The sequence below is a fragment of the Rhamphochromis sp. 'chilingali' genome, assembly GCF_963969265.1.
Source record: "Rhamphochromis sp. 'chilingali' genome assembly, chromosome: 15".
Classification (NCBI taxonomy): domain Eukaryota; kingdom Metazoa; phylum Chordata; class Actinopteri; order Cichliformes; family Cichlidae; genus Rhamphochromis; species Rhamphochromis sp. 'chilingali'.
The window spans coordinates 26,188,503-26,207,353 of NC_137942.1; the positions used below are offsets into that span (position 1 = coordinate 26,188,503).

The 18,851-nt window shown below is 42.2% G+C and overlaps 1 protein-coding gene across 1 annotated transcript in view; it reads left to right on the plus strand.

Moving 5' to 3' along the window:
* Positions 1–18,851, plus strand: part of grin2ba (glutamate receptor, ionotropic, N-methyl D-aspartate 2B-a) — a 139,514-nt gene that overhangs the window by 103,858 nt on the left and 16,805 nt on the right. Inside the window, exons 10-16 of the mRNA XM_080906272.1 lie at positions 3,620–3,828; positions 4,249–4,420; positions 10,118–10,271; positions 11,510–11,635; positions 14,733–14,962; positions 15,077–15,237; positions 16,113–16,300. Of these exons, the coding sequence (XP_080762398.1) occupies positions 3,620–3,828; positions 4,249–4,420; positions 10,118–10,271; positions 11,510–11,635; positions 14,733–14,962; positions 15,077–15,237; positions 16,113–16,300 (1,240 nt within the window). The remainder of the gene's footprint in view (positions 1–3,619; positions 3,829–4,248; positions 4,421–10,117; positions 10,272–11,509; positions 11,636–14,732; positions 14,963–15,076; positions 15,238–16,112; positions 16,301–18,851) is intronic.

Consider the following 18,851-nt stretch of genomic DNA (forward strand, 5'->3'; position numbering starts at 1 on the left):
TTGGAATCCTAATGAGTTCCAGCTACAACCCATCCTTCCACTGCATCTTTGAAGTAGCAGGTATACTGTAGTACCCAGTCATGCTTTTTGCCCTGGCTGGTTGATTTTAACCCTTATCCTCCAATACACCCCACTCATTTCTTAGTCCCCCACCTCCATCTCTGTCTCTCTCCATCACTTGCTCCAGCTCACTACCCCCCCCCCCCCCCCCCCCCCCCCCCCCCCTTTTTTTTTTGTCCCAACAGGAAAAAGGCTGCATTGTGTCCCAGAGAACACAGCCTTAGTTTGTCCACTCCAGGCAGCCTTGCCAAGTTTGTGCTCCCCAGAGTCCAATGTGTTTGAGCACATTTACATATTTAATGAGAGTGCAAACCTAACTTTACATACTCACACCACAGCTCCCTGTCCTCCCCTGCCTCGCATTATACCAAGTCCAATTAGCTGATGATCCATTCCCACTTCCACCCACATCTTTCCGCTCATAAAAATGGCCTACTTGGCACAACCGGAGGAAAGGGCACAGGCATAGTCTCCAGGTATGGTTTTATGTGAGAGCCATCCGGGGGAAATTGACTAATTGATGACGCTTATTCAGTGGAGTAGAGCCACAAGGGCTAGAGGGTCCTCCAGACCTACAGCTGGACACTCCTCTACAGAAGAGCCTGTATTTTGCATTTGAATGAGCTCCATCTCTGGCTTTCTTTCTCTGTCATCCCGACACTCACTTGGCTCTTTCTCTTACTTTAAACTCTCCCTTTCTCTCTCTTTTTTTCTTCAATTAATCTCTCCATCCACTTCTGTATTTCTCTACCCGTCCTCTACGCTCTATCTGAATTCTGCACTTTCCCTCTGTTTCAGTCTCGCCCTTCAGAATAACCTTGTTCTCATTCTCTACTCTGTGTCCCAGTCCTCTCCTCTCCTCTCCTCTCCTCTCCTCTCCTCTCCTCTCTTTTTTACACACTCTCTTGAAATATTAATTTCACTTACTGAGTTGAGAGGTGAACAAACAAAACAAAAAAGTTATGGCATCTCTCTCTGTGAGTGTTCTGTTCTCCTGTTAGACACGAGGCTAGAGTGGAAGGAGTCATGCACGAGACTGACGAAGCGAAAGGTAGAAGCTCTGGTCAGGATGACAGAGAAGCGGAGGACAGTGAAGGTCGTGGACAGACGAGAATAAAGGCAGCTGAAGCTGAAAATCAGAGTATAACTACAGGTTGTTTGAACGCCATAAATCTTGAAAATAAAGAGTTATAAATGCTTGAGGGTGAGTCTTTGTAGCAATCCTCAGATATTGTATCACGAGACGAGCGCCAACAGTCGTACTCCTGTTACTTTTTTGATAAAACCCTTGGAAGACCGTCTGTGGGAGTCAGACTATTCCCCAGACTTTTCTGTTTTAAAGATGAGGAGAGCGGTTGGTCACGAACAGCTAAGTAAACAAAAAGGGTTTTGTGTAAAGAAGATACTGACTTAACTCAGGAAGGAAAAACGGGGAACTTTAAATATCAGTGGGGGCAGGGATAGAGAAACAAAGCTTGCTCAGGGAGGGGCAAGCTCAGGTGGCTGCCCCTCCCTCAGCTTGGTTCTCCCCAAGATTTCTTCCTGTTAAAAGGGAGATTTTCCTTCCCAATGTCACCAAGTGATTGCTCATTGTGGGTCATCAGGTTGTTGAGGTTTTCTGAGGCACGCTGAGACAACTGCTGATGGGATTTGGTGCTATATTATATAAATAAAATTGACATGAACTGAAAAATTAAATGATAAATAAAACAGTTAAATAATGGCTCAGTAGTAGTGGGATTGTAAACGTACCACCCATCCTTCAGCTGGTAGAATTACAGGGGAACCTTATACACCTTCAGCTTCCCTTCTGTCCACCGTCATAATTAAAAATGGTCTTAGAGACATCTGGAGGAAGCTTCAGATGTGAGAAAATACACATATGTGGAATCTCTGAAGGCAGCTGGAGGGCAGCCAGGCTTGATAGAATTTAGGTTAATCAATTTTACAGTAATACGCTGGTTAAAGCAGCAATACCACCTGTTGGTTTCTTTGATCACCATTTAGTAATTTTTAGGCATCTCTTTGCTGGCATGCTGTTACCATATTGTCACTTTAATGTGCGACTGACCCATAACAGAGAGTTCTGGCAGGATTTCTCTGACTTCTGGAGTCACTGGAGACTTGAAAACAAAAAGATGTTGCCAATCTGTCTCAATGGGGAGATCTAAGAAAAACACAGGTTAGTTTTGTTGGAATTCTTCTCACCAAAAATACAAGGTGACACAATAGCTATTGGACAAAACTGTTTTCAGGAGTTAGAAAAGGAAATCAGGTTGTTACAGGGTAGAATTATTAGTTTGATAGTGAAAACACCACTTGGGATAGCAGGAAGTGGCTTTAGGTGGGGTTCTTCTAAAAATGTAATTTAATTAAAACTCAGGAAACTGGGGTAAGATCTCTATGACTTCTGGAAAAGCTACGAGAAGAAGTCCCTATTGCCTCTCTAAAAAGCCATCCTGGTATCTTTAGAGAGAAAGTAGGGACTCACTTTCCAGACAACAGGTGGATCTTGGTGCTTGACTTTCCATCATTATTCATTTGTGCTACAGTGGGGAAGCAGGATGAAGAAGGATCGCTATTATCTTTTTTAAACCTGAACTACTTAACTGGTGTTGAAGAAAGCTTTGTACGCCGTGGCTGGCAAAGTTGTCAAAAAAGCATCACTGGCCGCTTTAGGTGGTTTGGCGTGTTGGCTTGGGGTCGTCTCCTAGGGGCAGTTGGAGATCCTTGTACAAACCTTCCATAGAGAAATGCCGTGTGGATCTCCAGTGGTGTGTTCACCAGAGAATGGTGTGGCTAGAAACAGACATGTGATCCAAGAGCAGGAAGCCACTGTTTTCTTTCTGTTAGGCTTAGAAAACTTTGAAACACCTGTGGCTTGTCTGTCCCACAAGCTTTCTGCAGTGTAGGAAGGTTTGTTTAATGAACATCTAATAGACTAATGTAAGCATGGGCTCATGAAGAGTAACCTAATGAATGGGACAGGATCTCTAAATGTTAAATTTATGAATTTTTTAGTATGAAAATCAAAGGATATGCCATCTATTTTAGCGGGTTTCTCCTGGGGTGGGTGGAGCAATTGTACATATATTAAACTTTCATTTGAATTTTCTTGTTTTAAATGAAAAGTTTAACCGATAAAGAATCTGTCAAAGGTAAAAGTCACCTCTCATCTCAAAATCACAAAAATACAGAAAGTAGAAAAAGAAGCTCTAAAATTATATTGAGATATTTTTGCTTGAACACCATGCAGGATCGCTGGTGATATATTTCAGAGCTGTTTGCAGTTGCAGAGCTGCAGTTATTTTTTTATGGTCTTGAGTTACTGCAGTGTGAAATTTAATCCAAATTCTTGTTTTTATTTTGATTTCTGCCATTTGATGTGTTTCACTGTTATTTTCGGCACTTCAAGGCTCAATCACAAAAGACGAAAATAAAAAGACTGCAAGTCTCTCCATGATTACTATTAAGCAACTATATAAATGAATAAAGTCTTACTTGGTGTGTGATTTTAAAGGCAGACTTACTCTCTTTTGTTTTCTCGATGTTTCTCCAGGTGGGTAAATGGGAGAACGGTTCCCTGTCCATGAAGTACCATGTGTGGCCTCGCTATGAACTATACGGGGGACCAGCAAACAGAGAGGATGACCACCTGTCCATCGTGACATTGGAGGAGGCTCCGTTCGTCATTGTGGAAGACGTGGATCCGCTTAGTGGGACGTGCATGAGGAACACTGTACCCTGCCGGAAACAGATCAAATCAGTGTGAGGCTCAAATTTCACGTGTAGAAAATCTGTGTCAGATTAATGCTGAAATGCCTGAAAATCAAACGTAAGAATGCGTTACAAGACAAAAACTAATTTCCACCGAGTAAAAGGTTAGATTAGTGTGAGTTTTTACACATATTTTTCCTGCCATCTGCCACAGTAGCTCACAGATCCACCTACTGCAGAACTGACCGAAGCAGAAATGAAAAGCCTGGCAACTGCCTAAAATTTACTTGTGAATGATGTTAATTTCCCACGGCAGCTTTGCGGAGCCCGAGGTGGAATCATTTCACATTTCATCGGTGTGACAGTGACAGTGCCAGAAACACCAAATCACTTTTACAATTAATGATTCATGGCCATTCACACAGATGTACATTTTTAATTAAATAATTGTCCATCTGTCCTCTTATGCAGCAATCAGACAAAAGAGTCAGGGATCTACATCAAGCGTTGCTGTAAGGGTTTCTGCATCGACATCCTGAAGAAGATTGCCAAGTCAGTCAAATTTACCTATGACCTTTACCTGGTCACCAATGGAAAACATGGCAAGAAAGTCAATGGAACTTGGAACGGCATGGTGGGAGAGGTAAGGATGTAATACGTCTGTTTGTGTCTTATTTTTTAATTTTGCACACCTTGACTCCATTACTTGCAGAAGTGACAGTTCTGCATGTAATGGAGACGATATCATCAAAAAGGATATCCACTAATAATGTTCTGGGGAAACGGAAACTTCTCATTGTCATGCATGTGCAAATTATATGACAGTTGCACTTATTTCCATCAGGACTGCTACTGTCAAAATAAAATTATGCCCATCTGCAGTCATTTCTTGCAAGACCCCCCATACAAAACAGAGCAGACATCAATGACAGCAGAGACAGCATTGATTAAATAAGGGCTTAGTCATACAGACCCGGAGGCCAACCAACTGTCAACCACCAGTTGTGACGGAAAGATAAAAATGGATGTTCCTGACCAGTTGCGAGTGATTGGTGGAGTTTGCTGTCTGATGCTAGCACCAAAAATTCCTTGTGATTTACTCTCTGAGTAAAAAGCACAATGCAAATCAGAAACTACCCTTCAACCAATTACATGCACTGGCATATTCTGCCAGGGAGGTCACGAACTACCAGAACTCAATCACAATCAGTTTAGACACATCATACATACATCATGGCCTAGCAGACCATTGTCGACATGTTGTAGTTTTTCACTGTCACCAGGGGGCAGTGTGACAAACAGTCTGTGGACTCTTGCTTGTGTTGTTATTGGTCCATTAACCAGCTATGGACAAGAACAAAGGTATATGATACATAGAGCTGAATTGAACCCGAATGTTAAAAACAATGAAAAATGTCCACTACAGCCACCAGCCAGGCTTCTCTGCTGTATTTCTCGTGCTTCACCCATTTGTGGTAATGGCCGCTGTTGCTCCCTTCCCTGTTCTGACCCACTTTTCCAGTCAGTCAGCATTGTGTTTTTGGAGGATTGGACGAAAGTATGTTTCCTTAGGTTAAAAAGCCCTCTCTGGAGGGCACAAACATAACCAAAAAAACACAAAATAAGAAAAACAGTGTGAAAAAAGTAGCTGGGGGTGGAGGTGGGTTGCAAAGTGGCTTGGAGATGCAAGATCAACTTTAGGCAGGCTAAAGCAACTCTCTAAACCCAGCTGAATGAGTATGAAGTATATAAGCTTAGCCATCAGCTGGTGTGGACTGGCACTGAGGCTTCCTCATATCCACTGATCTGCTCAGAGAACAGCCTGAGCTTGGTTTGAAGTAACAATAAAAGGTGCCATTTCAAAACTATTGGCGCTACAAAATGAATAAATTGGACAGCAGAAATATAAAGTCAAAGCTGTGTACCCTTTGCCTCTTACTGCATCGTTATATCAGCTGCTTGTTGTTTTTACCATGCAGCCAGTGTGATTCTTTTTTCTCTTGTTCTGCTGAGATGAGCGGACCGCATTAGGATGCTTGGAGTTACTGCCAAGTTGGAGGTGAAGGTGAATAAAAGATTAAAGGGGAAACAAAGTTACTGTCTGCTTTCAATGTCCTGAGCTATTTTTAACTCACACAGGGGGTGCCTGAAGGGTTCATTTCCTCTTTGAAGCTTGTTTTCATACCTTGAATTATAAGCTTCCCTTTCCGGGTCAAGCTTCTGCCACACGGGCCTAATTCTTATGTCAGATGGGTTAAGCACCTCACCCCAGGTTCAGCTCAGTCAGCTGCAACAATTCACTGCGGGCTTGAAACATTTCCTAATCGACATTGCTCCCAAGCTAAGGTCGTTGTCAGTTCTCATACTTCAACCTATAAGAGCGAACTGCACTTGTGCTGTCTGACGTTGGCCATTTGTTAATGAAGGCAAACAGATCAATAGGACCCCAAAGGTCACGGGTTGAGAACATGTTTTGTCAGAGTTGCTACTGAAGGACTTTGGCTTTGCCCAACTTTGCGTGGATAATAAAGTTCGAGCAGCCTTCGGAAGTCACAGAAGACAGAGACGAGATGAGTTTACGTGTCTGCTTTTTCCTGCGTGGACACTTTTGCTATTCAATTTACTGACACATTTAATCTCTTACATAAAGCCATTACAGTCAACCTCTCTTTAGTGGGCACCGAGCTGTAAGTGTGGCCACCTGTAATAAACTCTATCGCCATGACTAAAAGCGTCGTAATGTACCATCTCCTTCTCACCTCCACAGATGAATGGTCATTAGGAGAATAGACGGGGGGAGGGGGGCATTTATCCACCTCTCTTGCACATGCAGACAACAGACTCTAATGTCTGAGTAAGCACAGAAAAACATGAACCAAAGCAGACACGTAGACACAAAGAAACCCTATTTGGTGAGACCGTTTCTTTATGTTGCACTTGTAAGGTCAGATTTACACTCTCACACTTCAGCAAAGCTCCGCCATAACTGCTGGATCTAACTAAATCCGACCTGCGTCCTTCTCCGCTTGGAGAACAGCCAAAACTGCAGCATATTGACGGCGGACCGAGATCTGGACCGACGGCGACGCACGCTTGCACACGAAACATGTCTGAGCGCGCTCCCGGATATCTCGCAGAGATCATCGAGGGCGTTTTCACAATTTGCCACAGCTCACAAAGACAAAAGATCAAATTTAAAAAAAGAAAAAAGAAAATCAATGAATGTGATGAGAAGTCCTACATTTTGTCCTAACTCAATTCTAGCAGTTAGTGTCACATTTCATGGGCTGCACTGACTTGCGCTGCCCCCAGTGCACCTAATCTAAAATATTAGAGGCAATACGCTTGATTACATGAATTTTAGCCTCGCTAGCAGAGACGCATAAAGACTGGCACGCGCGCACACACACGCACGCACGCACCAGCCAAGACACATAAACAATCGCAAACGCAGAACCTCGCTCACTCATTCTCAATAACACCCACATGGGTCACTTTCATAACACGGAGAGAACAAGTCGTAGGAGGGAGATGGAGAGAGCGAACGGGGAGAGAGGAAGTGAGTACGCTGCTGGTTGGACTCGCTGTCTTCCCCAGGGAGATATTCGCACATTAAGACACGCACACACAAAGGCAAAGGAATAAGCAAGATCGGAAAGTTACAAATGCACACATGCTGCACACATGCTGCACACACATAAACACTTGACAAAAAAAAAAGCATTGCAGATAATGTGCAGAGCAGATGTGGAATATTCTCCCTGCCTGTAAAGGTCCACTTCACAGGTAGCGAACAAAGGTTCACTCGCTTCTCTTTGTCTTTTTCCCTTTTATGACTCACTGTTGTGTGCGCGCACTCACTCTAACACTGAAGCACACAGCGGAGTTTTGACTCACACTAGTCACACACGCCTTATTAACTCAGAGAGACAGTCCTGTCCCACTTGTGCTGTAGGGCTGTAGAAATTTGGGGCTAAATATACTACCTGTGCAGAGGTATGGAAGGGGAGGAAGGCAGGTAGAGGAAGGCATTGGGGCGGCTATTTCAAGCAGCCCTGACCCACTGTGGTAACCCACTTACTCCCTCCCTCTTTGTGTCTTTCTCCCCCTCTCCGTCCCCTGGCGAGCGTCACGAGTGTCCAGTCCGAGTGCTATATGTGTGGAAAGTGTGCTGTCTCGATCTACCGCGCTCCATCTTTGTCTCCATTGCCTCCATTTTCTTAGCCTCATGTTTCTTTGCACACTTTTGTTTCCTTTCTTTCCTAACCTCATATCAAATTTAATCTCCCTCATATGCCGGAAAACTCTTTTGGACAGCTAGCAGATAGAGAGTACCCTGTCTGCATCATGTTTTATACATGTTAATGGACAAGGAGAAGGGAACTACAAAGGAACTACAACTTTTCTCCCTTTCTCAGAACAAAGTTTAACTTGAGGAACTGAGCTGTGGTTTTGTTCTTTGGAGAGGTTGGTGTTTCAGCCTATTTTGCTCCGCGTGGTTACTGAAGACGAGGGTAAAGTGTTGTATGTATTCTGGGACAGATGTTATTGGAAGGAAGTGAGCAGCTTGACAAGAAGACCGAAAATAAGGACCACTCTAAAGTTTAAAGTGTTCACCAACCAGAAATCAAATCTACATGCTTTTTCCTCCAGCCTGCAGTGCCGTCTGTCATTGAGATTCTTTTAATGTGCATTTTAAAATATATCTGCTGTGGAAATGTCTGCTTTCTCTTGAATATTCTCTTGAATAAAAAATCACTTTAAAAAATCCACAATCCCTGTTGTGAGCAGTTTAATATAGGAACCAATTTCCTTCTATCAAACTACACCCAGCAATTGTATCAGTCAGCCGAAGAAAGCATCCATCTTCCCTTCAGGAGAGGCTCGTGGGTACAACAGCGAGACATTACTGCTAAATTTTTCAAATGTGTTTTTTGGAACTTTTTCCCTCATGAAAGAAAACTGCTTTCAGCTGCTCCCTTATTAAAAAAAGAGTCGCCACAGAAGGTGGTGCCACATATTTGATTTGCCAGATTTGCCCTTCCTGACACAACCGTGAAGGAGTTTGTGTCCATTCCTGGGATCAAACTGGGGATCTTTTGTTTGTTAGGTGAATGTGCCAAATCAAGTCCCATTTATATCCTTTATATTTAAGAGAAGGCCGACATCCCTTCAGCTGATATCTTTAAAACTGTGAAACTGACAAAAAACACTAGGGGATAAATACAGGACAGAGAAAAAAAAAACCCTAAATTTAATTTTGGTCCCAATAATCCCTTTAATATGTCTTCCATAAACAAAGCATAGGTCTAACTCATGCTTTCTATGACCTTTAGATATCTGGAGCTAGGGAGGCAGTACATAATCAGGTCTGTTTGTTTGTTTGTCTGTTTTTTAGCAGTCTAGCATCCACAGTTTCAGAGATATCATTTTCAAATTATGTGTGATGCTAGATACCAATAACAGCTCGAGCTGATTGGTGAAAATCAGGTCAATTGCACACCAAAAGTGAAAATCAGTAAAACCTTTACTCACAATTTATTTTATGGGTCATCTTCAAAATTTACAAAATACTAGGCCTTAAGGGACACAAATACCTACAAGTTGGCTAAGCATCTGACCTCGACCTTTATTATTAGTGCCAGAGGTCAAAGTTGACCTTAAAAAAGTCACATATTGAGTAATGCATCACATAAAAGGGCATAGAGACAGCTGTACAACACACTTTTTTGCGCTGTCTGAGTGCTCTTGTTAACTAATTAACTCTGTGATTACACCGGCCTTGTTTATGATCTACATAACGACCTGTGACATAGGATGCCGCCATATGCTTATGAATTGTGACCATGTGATCATCTTAAAGTCAGTACAAAAACATGTCCTATCGTGAAACCTGCTCGTTGACATGTTAGCTAATCCAGAACTTCTCTGCTAAGAGGCTCGTTTTTCATTCATCCTGAAGCAGAGGGGAACCTGAATAGATGGTATAAACAGTATTTGTTTTCCACATTAATGATCTTAAACTATAAGGATGTCCACCTTTGTCTCTGTTACATCGCCAAACAGGATTGATTCACATTTAGAAAGACTGCACAGTCACCTTCAAATGAACCGATGGCTGTGATATGCTATTTTTATGCTGTTTTATGACCAAAAGCTATTCTTAACTATCTCCATTGAAATAGTTTTTTGGAATGTGTTTGTTGCCACAGCACACAAGACTGCATTCATTGACTTACTCTGCCTCTGTTATTGATAGCTGCCTGACGGATGTGTTGAGAAACAGATAACAGACACACTTTCTCTCTTTCTGCTTTTTTTTTTTTTGCATCTTGCCTAGGTGGTGTTAAAAAACGCTCACATGGCCGTCGGCTCCTTGACCATCAACGAGGAGAGGTCAGAGGTCATTGACTTTTCCGTCCCCTTTATTGAGACAGGCATCAGCGTCATGGTCTCTCGCAGCAATGGCACCGTTTCGCCCTCGGCTTTCTTAGGTGAGGAAGGCGAGCTGTAAAAGGTTGGGGGAGGGCGGCAGAGATGGATCAGGGGAAGAGACCAAAGGCTGTGTTTTGACCTGTGTGAGCACTGATCCAGGAGAGACCGGTCAAACTTGTAGGAATGTCTTCTTTTGTGCAGTTTATTGAAAAAAACTAAACAAAAACACAATAATGGATAAGCCACCAGGCATTTAAGCACTATTCTTAAAGGATTGATCTTCATTTGTGCTCTGATCTGGCGGGTTTTGGAAAGTTTTTTTTTTTTTAAATCAGCATTTTGAATGTAGGATGGCCTAATGGCCAGTGCACAGGAAGTGGAGTTTAATTTAGTCATGCTTAAAATGCATTGTTCTTTATCAAATGGCAAAAAATAAGAGGAAAAAGCATGCATGTTTGTTAAGCTAGCATAGACAGGCTCCTTCATTTAACTGTATGTGGACCAATGGTGCTTTTGTCCCTAGTCAGCTCCACCAAAGCCCCTTTAAAGAGAACAAAATCCCCTCTGTAGTACAGACCCATATAGTGTATGCAGTTTGTACTGGTGGTGGAGTCCAAAATGATCCATAGAGTCCACCCTAGAGGACAAATTGCATTTTAATATCTTTATATTTACACGTACAATAAAGCTGGATCCTTTTGAACTGTACAGACTTTTTCAGTTTCACTTAAATGGTTCGACTTAACTCCTAAGAATTCTTGAAATCTTTAAGTTTAAAAGCAATTTTTGCACAAATGTCTTTTCGTTAGCCTTCCTGACAAACGGACAGTGATGACTTTTTATTACGCTGTTTGATTTTTTTCCCCTTTAAAAGTTGAACAGAAAGAGATTTAGTGGCCACGCCAAATGATAGGAGCCAAGTTTCAGCACATTTGCACAGCGAACACTGGAGTGCATGATAATACGGCTAACTGTTTTGCTCCCTGTCTCTTTGCCCTCTTATATTTCCCACTCCCACTCCATTTCTCTGATGCTTCCTTCCTCTTCTCAATCTGGCGCACCACATTTGCATATTTCTCTTGCCCTCTCCTCTCTCTTGCTTCATTTTCTCTTTCTCTCCGCCGCCCTCGCTCTTTTTCCCTCTCCCTCGCTCTCTGCTAATGTCCCTTGTCTATTCCCCGTCTTCTGCCTCCTTACACACCCCACCGCCGCCCCACCCATTTACTTATCTCTCTCTGTCCATGCTCCCCCCCTTCTCCCTTCATCTTTCTCTCCTCTTCCCTCTCTCGCCCTCCAGAGCCCTTCAGTGCGGATGTGTGGGTGATGATGTTCGTGATGCTGTTGCTGGTGTCAGCAGTGGCTGTGTTTATATTCGAGTACTTCAGCCCTGTGGGCTACAACCGGTGTCTGGCTGACGGCAGAGGTGAGAGGCTTCAGCGCAACATGCACACACACACACACACACACACACACACACACACACACACACACACACACACACTAAACCATTCAGTGATATAGATGTAAACAGTCTTATAGCTGGGTTGCCTTCTTCATCTGTTTATCTATGTTTAATATCCACCAATAAATAGACCAGCAGTATTTATATTTCTGCATTTCAGCATTTATATTGATTATAAGTGTGTCAAAGCACTTAGTTTGCAGGTGAAAATGTCACGTTTTCAGTCTTAAAATTACCACAACAAAATGACATCCTGGTTAAAAACTTTGTTTTGTGTGCTGCAGCTGCTCTCTGTGACCTAGAAGATTTTCAGAAAACACATGTACACATGTTGCCTGTGCACGTAGCCCAGGCAGCAGGTCTATTCAGATTTCTTTGATAGGTGAGATGATATTTTAGTGACCTTGGGTCCAAATATCACACGTATTGAACACACATAACTAGGTACAGGAATAGCTGATAAACACTTTGATATACGCAATACACACTTGCATGTTTACCAGCACTTACCCAGCATTTACTTGTCTGTTGTCGGCTTTATTTTCAGACACTTTTTGTTTCAGATTTTTTTTGAAAGCATCTGAACTGACAGCCAAGTTGGAAATTGTGGATATGACACTAAACACCTAATAAGATCCACAGAAATAAATAAATGTTGTGGATCAGTATCAGTTCACAGGTTACTTGTCTTAGCTGGTGAGGTTTATGAATGAGAATGGTGGCCAGTAATTTGGTTCTTCAGAGAAGGAGTGTTCAGTGAGATTTGCAGTCTGAGTAGCTATTTTCTCCAAAGAAACAAGTGCAGGTACAGATGCTTCCTTTCTGTAACAATACAAGAGTTGGCCCGTGTTGTACAAAATGTTTTTCGTTGTTCACAAAAAATGAATGAGACACAGAAACACATTGCAGGCCACCTCCACATATAGCGTAGACCAGCTGTCCTCACTGACCCATTGACTTCATTCTCCTCGTCCTCCTTCACCGGCCTCTCTTTTTATCATTTACAGTTGTGTCTGCAGTGCACAGGTTTCAGCAAATCCTCCAGCGCTGCTCACACCGGACAAGTCATTTGCATTCATTTTCATATTTCACGCGTCAACTCTGACAGCATTCGTCTTAGATCTCCTCAGCTGAAAGGATGAGAAACAAGGGAAAAAAAATCAATGTCTCCCTCAACTCTCTATCTCTAATGTGGCTATATATAGACAATAGTTATCTTTTTTTCATTCCTCTCATCCTTCATCAGCTTCTGGAGAAGATGTACTCCTCCCTGAAGCGCTGTTTTCTTTCTATGTGCCTCCTTGTTTTATCTGCTTGTAGCACCGTGGGAGTTTGGTATCATGAAGAGTGCAGATCGAAGTTTGGAGTCAGAAGATCTGATGTAATAACATATCAATGACTCGGCTGCAGATTTGTAAAATCTCTGCCCCAATTCATTGAAGTAACTTTCTTGCAAACTTCACAAAGGAGATTTTTGGCACGATAAGGACAGTTTGTCCATGAACAAACGGTCCACACAACAATACACACCCACATGGTTGCACACAAACACCCTCTCATTCTCTCTCACACAATCACACATACCCACACAAATTATGAACCAACTGCTAATCACAGCATAATGGCTGTAATGCACCAGTCTGTCAACTCATAGACGAATGGAACCAACAGCGCTCTAACATATTACATAAAACAAAGAAGATCTACTTACTGCAGTCACATATAAGATTATATAGGTGACATGAAACAGCAGGTCTTCCTTGTCATCATGTAAATCTGTATTATATTATAAAAATATTAAAAAACAAACCAAGAGCTACATCTCAGACTCTGCAGACCTCATTTAGCAAATATTAATGCGAAAGTTGATGACTGTAAAATTAGAAAAAGACTGAACAAGTGTCACTTGTTTTTGAGGGGTTTGCATGAGAGAATCTCTTCTCTCCAAAAAGGTTTGTAAAGTTGCCTCTGAATAAACCACAAAACATCTGGAACAGTTCCGTTTGGACAGGTTTGTCCATAATCCACAGTGACAGTCAAACATAGCATAACAGGACAAACACCTCATACCAACTGTCAAGCATGGCGGTGGAGGGTGATTATTTGGGCTTGGTTTGCCGCCACAGGACTTGGCCACCTTGCAGTTGTTGAGTCTACCATGAACTCTGTTGTATACAAAATACTATCCAACAGCAACAAATCTAATCAAACGAGCAAGTGAAACAAATCTAAACAGAATGTATGACAAAGAAAAGAATCAAGTTGGTCCAACAGCCTAAGTTTAGACCTCAACCTGTATCAAATGCTGTGATAGGACCTTAACAGAGCTGTGCATACACAAATGGCTGCAAACTTAAATGGACAGAATAAACTATGCAAAGAAGAGCAGGCCAAAATTCCTCCATAGCGTTGTAAGATAACATCATAAAGAAAACCATTACTTCATGTTACTGATGCTAAAGGAGATTCTACAAACTAGTAAATTATAGAGCATGCTAAGTTTTCATAGAGTCCTGTGAAAACCTTATTTTTCACATGATTGTATAATACGGTGGCTGGTTTGTGAAGGACACGTTTCAGGTATTTGGACAAGAAGGTGGAGTGTCATGCTATCAGCTAAATCCAGCTTCTTGGTTAATACAGTGAGTTCGTATACTGTATGGCTGCGAAGCACTGACACAGTGCTCAGTAAGATACAAATAACATATTGTAAAGTTACAGTTTAAAGCTGAGTGTGTTACAAACTCTATTTTGAAGCCAGATCCAAGTGGCTACTCAGGTCTAGCATGTTAGCGAGCAAGCGCTTGCTAATTAGCACTAAACCAAAGCTAGTTGTTTGTCATGAAGCAAAGTCCTGGATAAATTTCTTTATCAGAAACATAGAAGGGGAAAAAATGAAACTCCTTGATCATACTGAAATCCTAAAATGAATATATGTAGCAAATTAATTCTAATTTTTGGTTTTGTTCTTCTAAATAGATCACTGATGTCCTGGAGAATTGTTCAACTGCTCCAGAAGTGATCTATTGTCTTTAACCAATAACTCTATTTAATTTAGAGCCCCATGGTCCATCCTTTACCATCGGCAAGGCCATCTGGCTGCTGTGGGGTCTGGTCTTCAACAACTCTGTGCCAGTGCAGAATCCCAAAGGCACCACCAGTAAGATCATGGTATCAGTGTGGGCCTTCTTTGCTGTCATCTTTCTGGCCTCCTACACTGCCAACCTGGCTGCTTTCATGATCCAGGAGGAGTACGTGGACCAGGTATCCGGTCTGTCAGACAAAAAGGTAAGGTGAAAGGTTTCTGTTTGATGCTGTGCCACTCGCTCGTCCTTACCCAATGTTGTGTGAAGACTTATCAGAGTTTTACACGCCTCTCCGTTCTCTGTTTTTTATGTTCAGTTCCAGAGTCCCAACGACTTCTCGCCTCCGTTTCGTTTTGGCACTGTCCCCAATGGAAGTACAGAGAGAAACATTAGAAACAACTACCCAGAAATGCACTCCTACATGACAAAGTTTCATCAGAGAAATGTCAATGAAGCTCTGCAGAGTCTCAAGTCTGGGTAAGCATGTTCGCAACAAAGTGGTTAAAAAAGAAAAATGTCAAAATGAAAATGACCACATTTATGTTTAAACTTCACAAATCTATTACTGGCAAATTGTGTTAGAATATATTACTTGAGATACTGAAAAGAGTATTTCGGTCAGTGTCACCCCTAACTGGTCGTACAGATGACTGCCCTTCCCTGAGCTTGGTTCTGCTGGAAGTTCTTCCTATTAAAAGGGAGTTTTTCTTCCCACTGTTGCAAAGTTCTAGGGCTTAGTGGGCTGTCCGATTGTTGGGGTTTTCTCTGTCTTATTGTATGGTCTACCTTACAATATAAAGCACTTTGAGGCAACTGTTTTTGTGATTTGGCATTATATGAAAAAACTGAATTAAACTGAGTGTGCATTTCTTTGTTTTGGGCACAGTATTATTTATTATGGTGCAATCTGCTTTTTGTTCATTTCAATTGATTGAATGCTTTTTGGAATGGTGCTAATCATGTTTTAAAGTACCCAGAAGCACTATTGGACTCACTACGATGATCAGAATGTCTGTTTCAATAGAAGTGTAAAATTCAGGCTACGATGACTTAAAAAGTAATCACTGCGAAATTCTCTTGTTTGTCTTGCTTCATGTAAATATATCTCAGCTGAATACGTCCAATAATACTATCACTCCCCCTCTTCAGTTTCATCAAGTGCGCCTTTTCGCCAGTTTGTGTGCCAGCCCCAGCCTTTGGCAAACCAAGTGGAAGTCTATTAGACTTATCAGCAGCTTAGAGCTATTTAGCAGGTTAATTGGAATGTTGTAGCTGTGATGTCTGACTCCCAAGTGCTAATTAATTGTAACCTATCGCTCCTCCTCTTTGTCCCTCGCTCTCTTCTTCTCCAGCAAACTAGACGCTTTCATTTACGATGCGGCCGTGCTGAACTACATGGCTGGCAGGGACGAGGGCTGCAAGCTGGTGACCATTGGCAGCGGCTACATCTTTGCCACCACGGGGTACGGCATCGCCATCCAGAAGGAGTCGCTCTGGAAGAGACATGTGGACCTGGCCATCCTGCAGCTCTTTGGAGACGGTGAGCGAGCGAGCTGACACTCCACCGTTTAATGATGTCACGCGCGCAGCTGTGCTGATGCGATGAGTTGTATAATTACACATAAACGGATCGGATAGACGCAGAGATAAGACCAGCTTAACACAGATGTTAACAGATCAAAAACTTCTCCGTGACCTTGAGGCAAATATTAAAGGATAGGTGTGCCCAACTTATTCTGTTGACTTATTCTTTTGGGATAACATTGTGTTCACCAAACTGTTTAAACTGTGTTATGACAGCAGGACAAGCTGAAAAACAATTATCAGATGAACTAACCCAGGTTACTATCAGGCAAATTTGAAATTCAATGCACCTGAAAAACCTTACAATCCCTTGTTAGACACGAAAACCATTTGTGTGTACGGCTGTGCAGTACTGAGGGCATCTCACATGTAAGGGGTAGGGAACTCCAGGCCTCGAGAGCCGGCGTCCTGCAGGTTTTAGATGTGTCCTTGTTCCAGCACAGCTGATTTAAATGGCTAAATTACCTCTTCAACATGTCTTGAAGTTCTCCAGAAGCCTGGTAATGAACTGATCATTTGATTCAGGTGTGTTGACCTAGGGTGAGATCTAAAACCTACAGGACATCGGCTCTCGAGGCCTGGAGTTCCCCACCCCTGTCACATATGAACGAGCAGATAAAATCCCAGACAAGCAGCTGAGAGTTCGGATCTGACAAACGTGGCTGACCTGTGAGTTTATTTGAATGAGTGCCTCATGTGTTTTTGCACCATTTTACTTTTCTAATCTTAGCTAATGACTTCATGTCTACAGTTTTCATACATTATTGCCAGCAGGAAAAAGAACTAACGTATGAAAATGCGATTTAAGTAAGAGCTATAATGGGGGGAAGAAAACTAAAGCTCCATCAATATGAACAGCTTGAGGCTTTGCTGTAGGCTCGTTCTTATGAATATTGTCCAGTGTAGACTTTCTTATTCTTCAGGTTCTGCATTTTTGATTTAAAAAAAAAAAAAGAAGCTGGACGAGCAATGATTCTCTGTTTATACTTACTGACCACCAATTGGAGATCTCAGACAAAAGCAGGTAAATTCAGCAGCTTTCTAAAGTCCTCTCAGACTTAATTCCTCCCCCGCTTTTTTGTTGGCATGTGAAACAGAGCTCGCTTTAAGTGAGATCATGTGACTGAAGCAGGAAGTTTAGGATGCTCCTCTGCCTGAAAAGCCTTTAGATTACTTAGGACAGGGGTCGGCAACCCTGGGCACAGCTGGCACGCGAAGGGTTAACTGATGGCACGACACGCAGTGAGTAAATCTGAGAAGGTGCATTAAAAAAATAAATGGCCGTGCCACCGGTGCACATCGCAAATTAGCTCACATAGAGACATTAGTTGTGCCGCTTCTTAATAACGGTATCTTAGCTAAGAACCCCAACTACCAGATTCAACTTATAATTAGTTAAAAATCACTTAGCCTACCGGTGAGAGGGACGTTGCTAGCTGGCAGTTTTTTCAAGCGATGTTGAAATTTCCACATTCTGCTACTTCAAATGCTTCAGGAGCTGTCTGCTCAGCGCAGCATCAGCACCACGGAAATACACACAAATACAATACTGCACTATGCCAACATCTGCAAACAAATATAGTTCTATAAAGTTGTTCTATACAGTGTGTAACTGTTCATATAGAGCGTTATTAAATGTATTGCTAATGCGATGGTTGATATGGCACATTAACTTCTGAGGAAATGTTAGATGGTACTCATCATCAGAAAGGTGTCCGACCCCTGACTTAGACGTATGTTTAAGGCTGTCTTGTCCAAAAAACTACAAAGTTTCTTCTGGTGAATTTTGCTGAATCCGATCGTGCAAACTGCTGTTTGATTGACTGTTTCCTTGGCAGCCGTGCACCCTTAAACAGAATCTCCACCAACATTTGACAGAGGAGGAGGGTCAGGGTCACTGGCTATACCTTTTTAACACCGTACGTTTGTCACTGGCTAGTTTTAAGGGTCATTTCACAATTTTTTACAAACTGCCTTTTTTCCTCTCTTGATTTTTCTCTCATGAGTTTGGCGGCGGTGAATCCACTGAGGTTAAACTAATAGACTTTCAATCCTCAACAGCATTCTTGACTTGCTGTGCTGTTATACTGAGATTTTTCTTGCCATGTGCTCCTTTCCGTCTACCAGGCGTTCTTTTTTGTTTGCTTTTGCTTTTGACTATGAACCCAACTGTTGATTTTGGCAAACCAACTAGCTTTGATACGGCTCTAATAATTTCTTATCTTCTTCACTTGCTCGGCTGACTCTTTGCTCTGCATATTGCCAGGGTGCTCCCACTCAAACTAAATGGTAACTGAATTAGCTACGAGCCTCATGTGAACTCTTCCACACCCCCAAAAAAAGAAAAGCCAATTTCGTTTTAAAACTGCTACAATTCTGGCACTGTGTGATAGAAGAGCTATATCTCACACACAGTTCTTTCTGTATCACTAGTGAGGCACAGAGCCTGAAGACTAAGAAATGTGTAACTGTCTATATACTTACAGTCTGGACTGTATTAGCGTGAA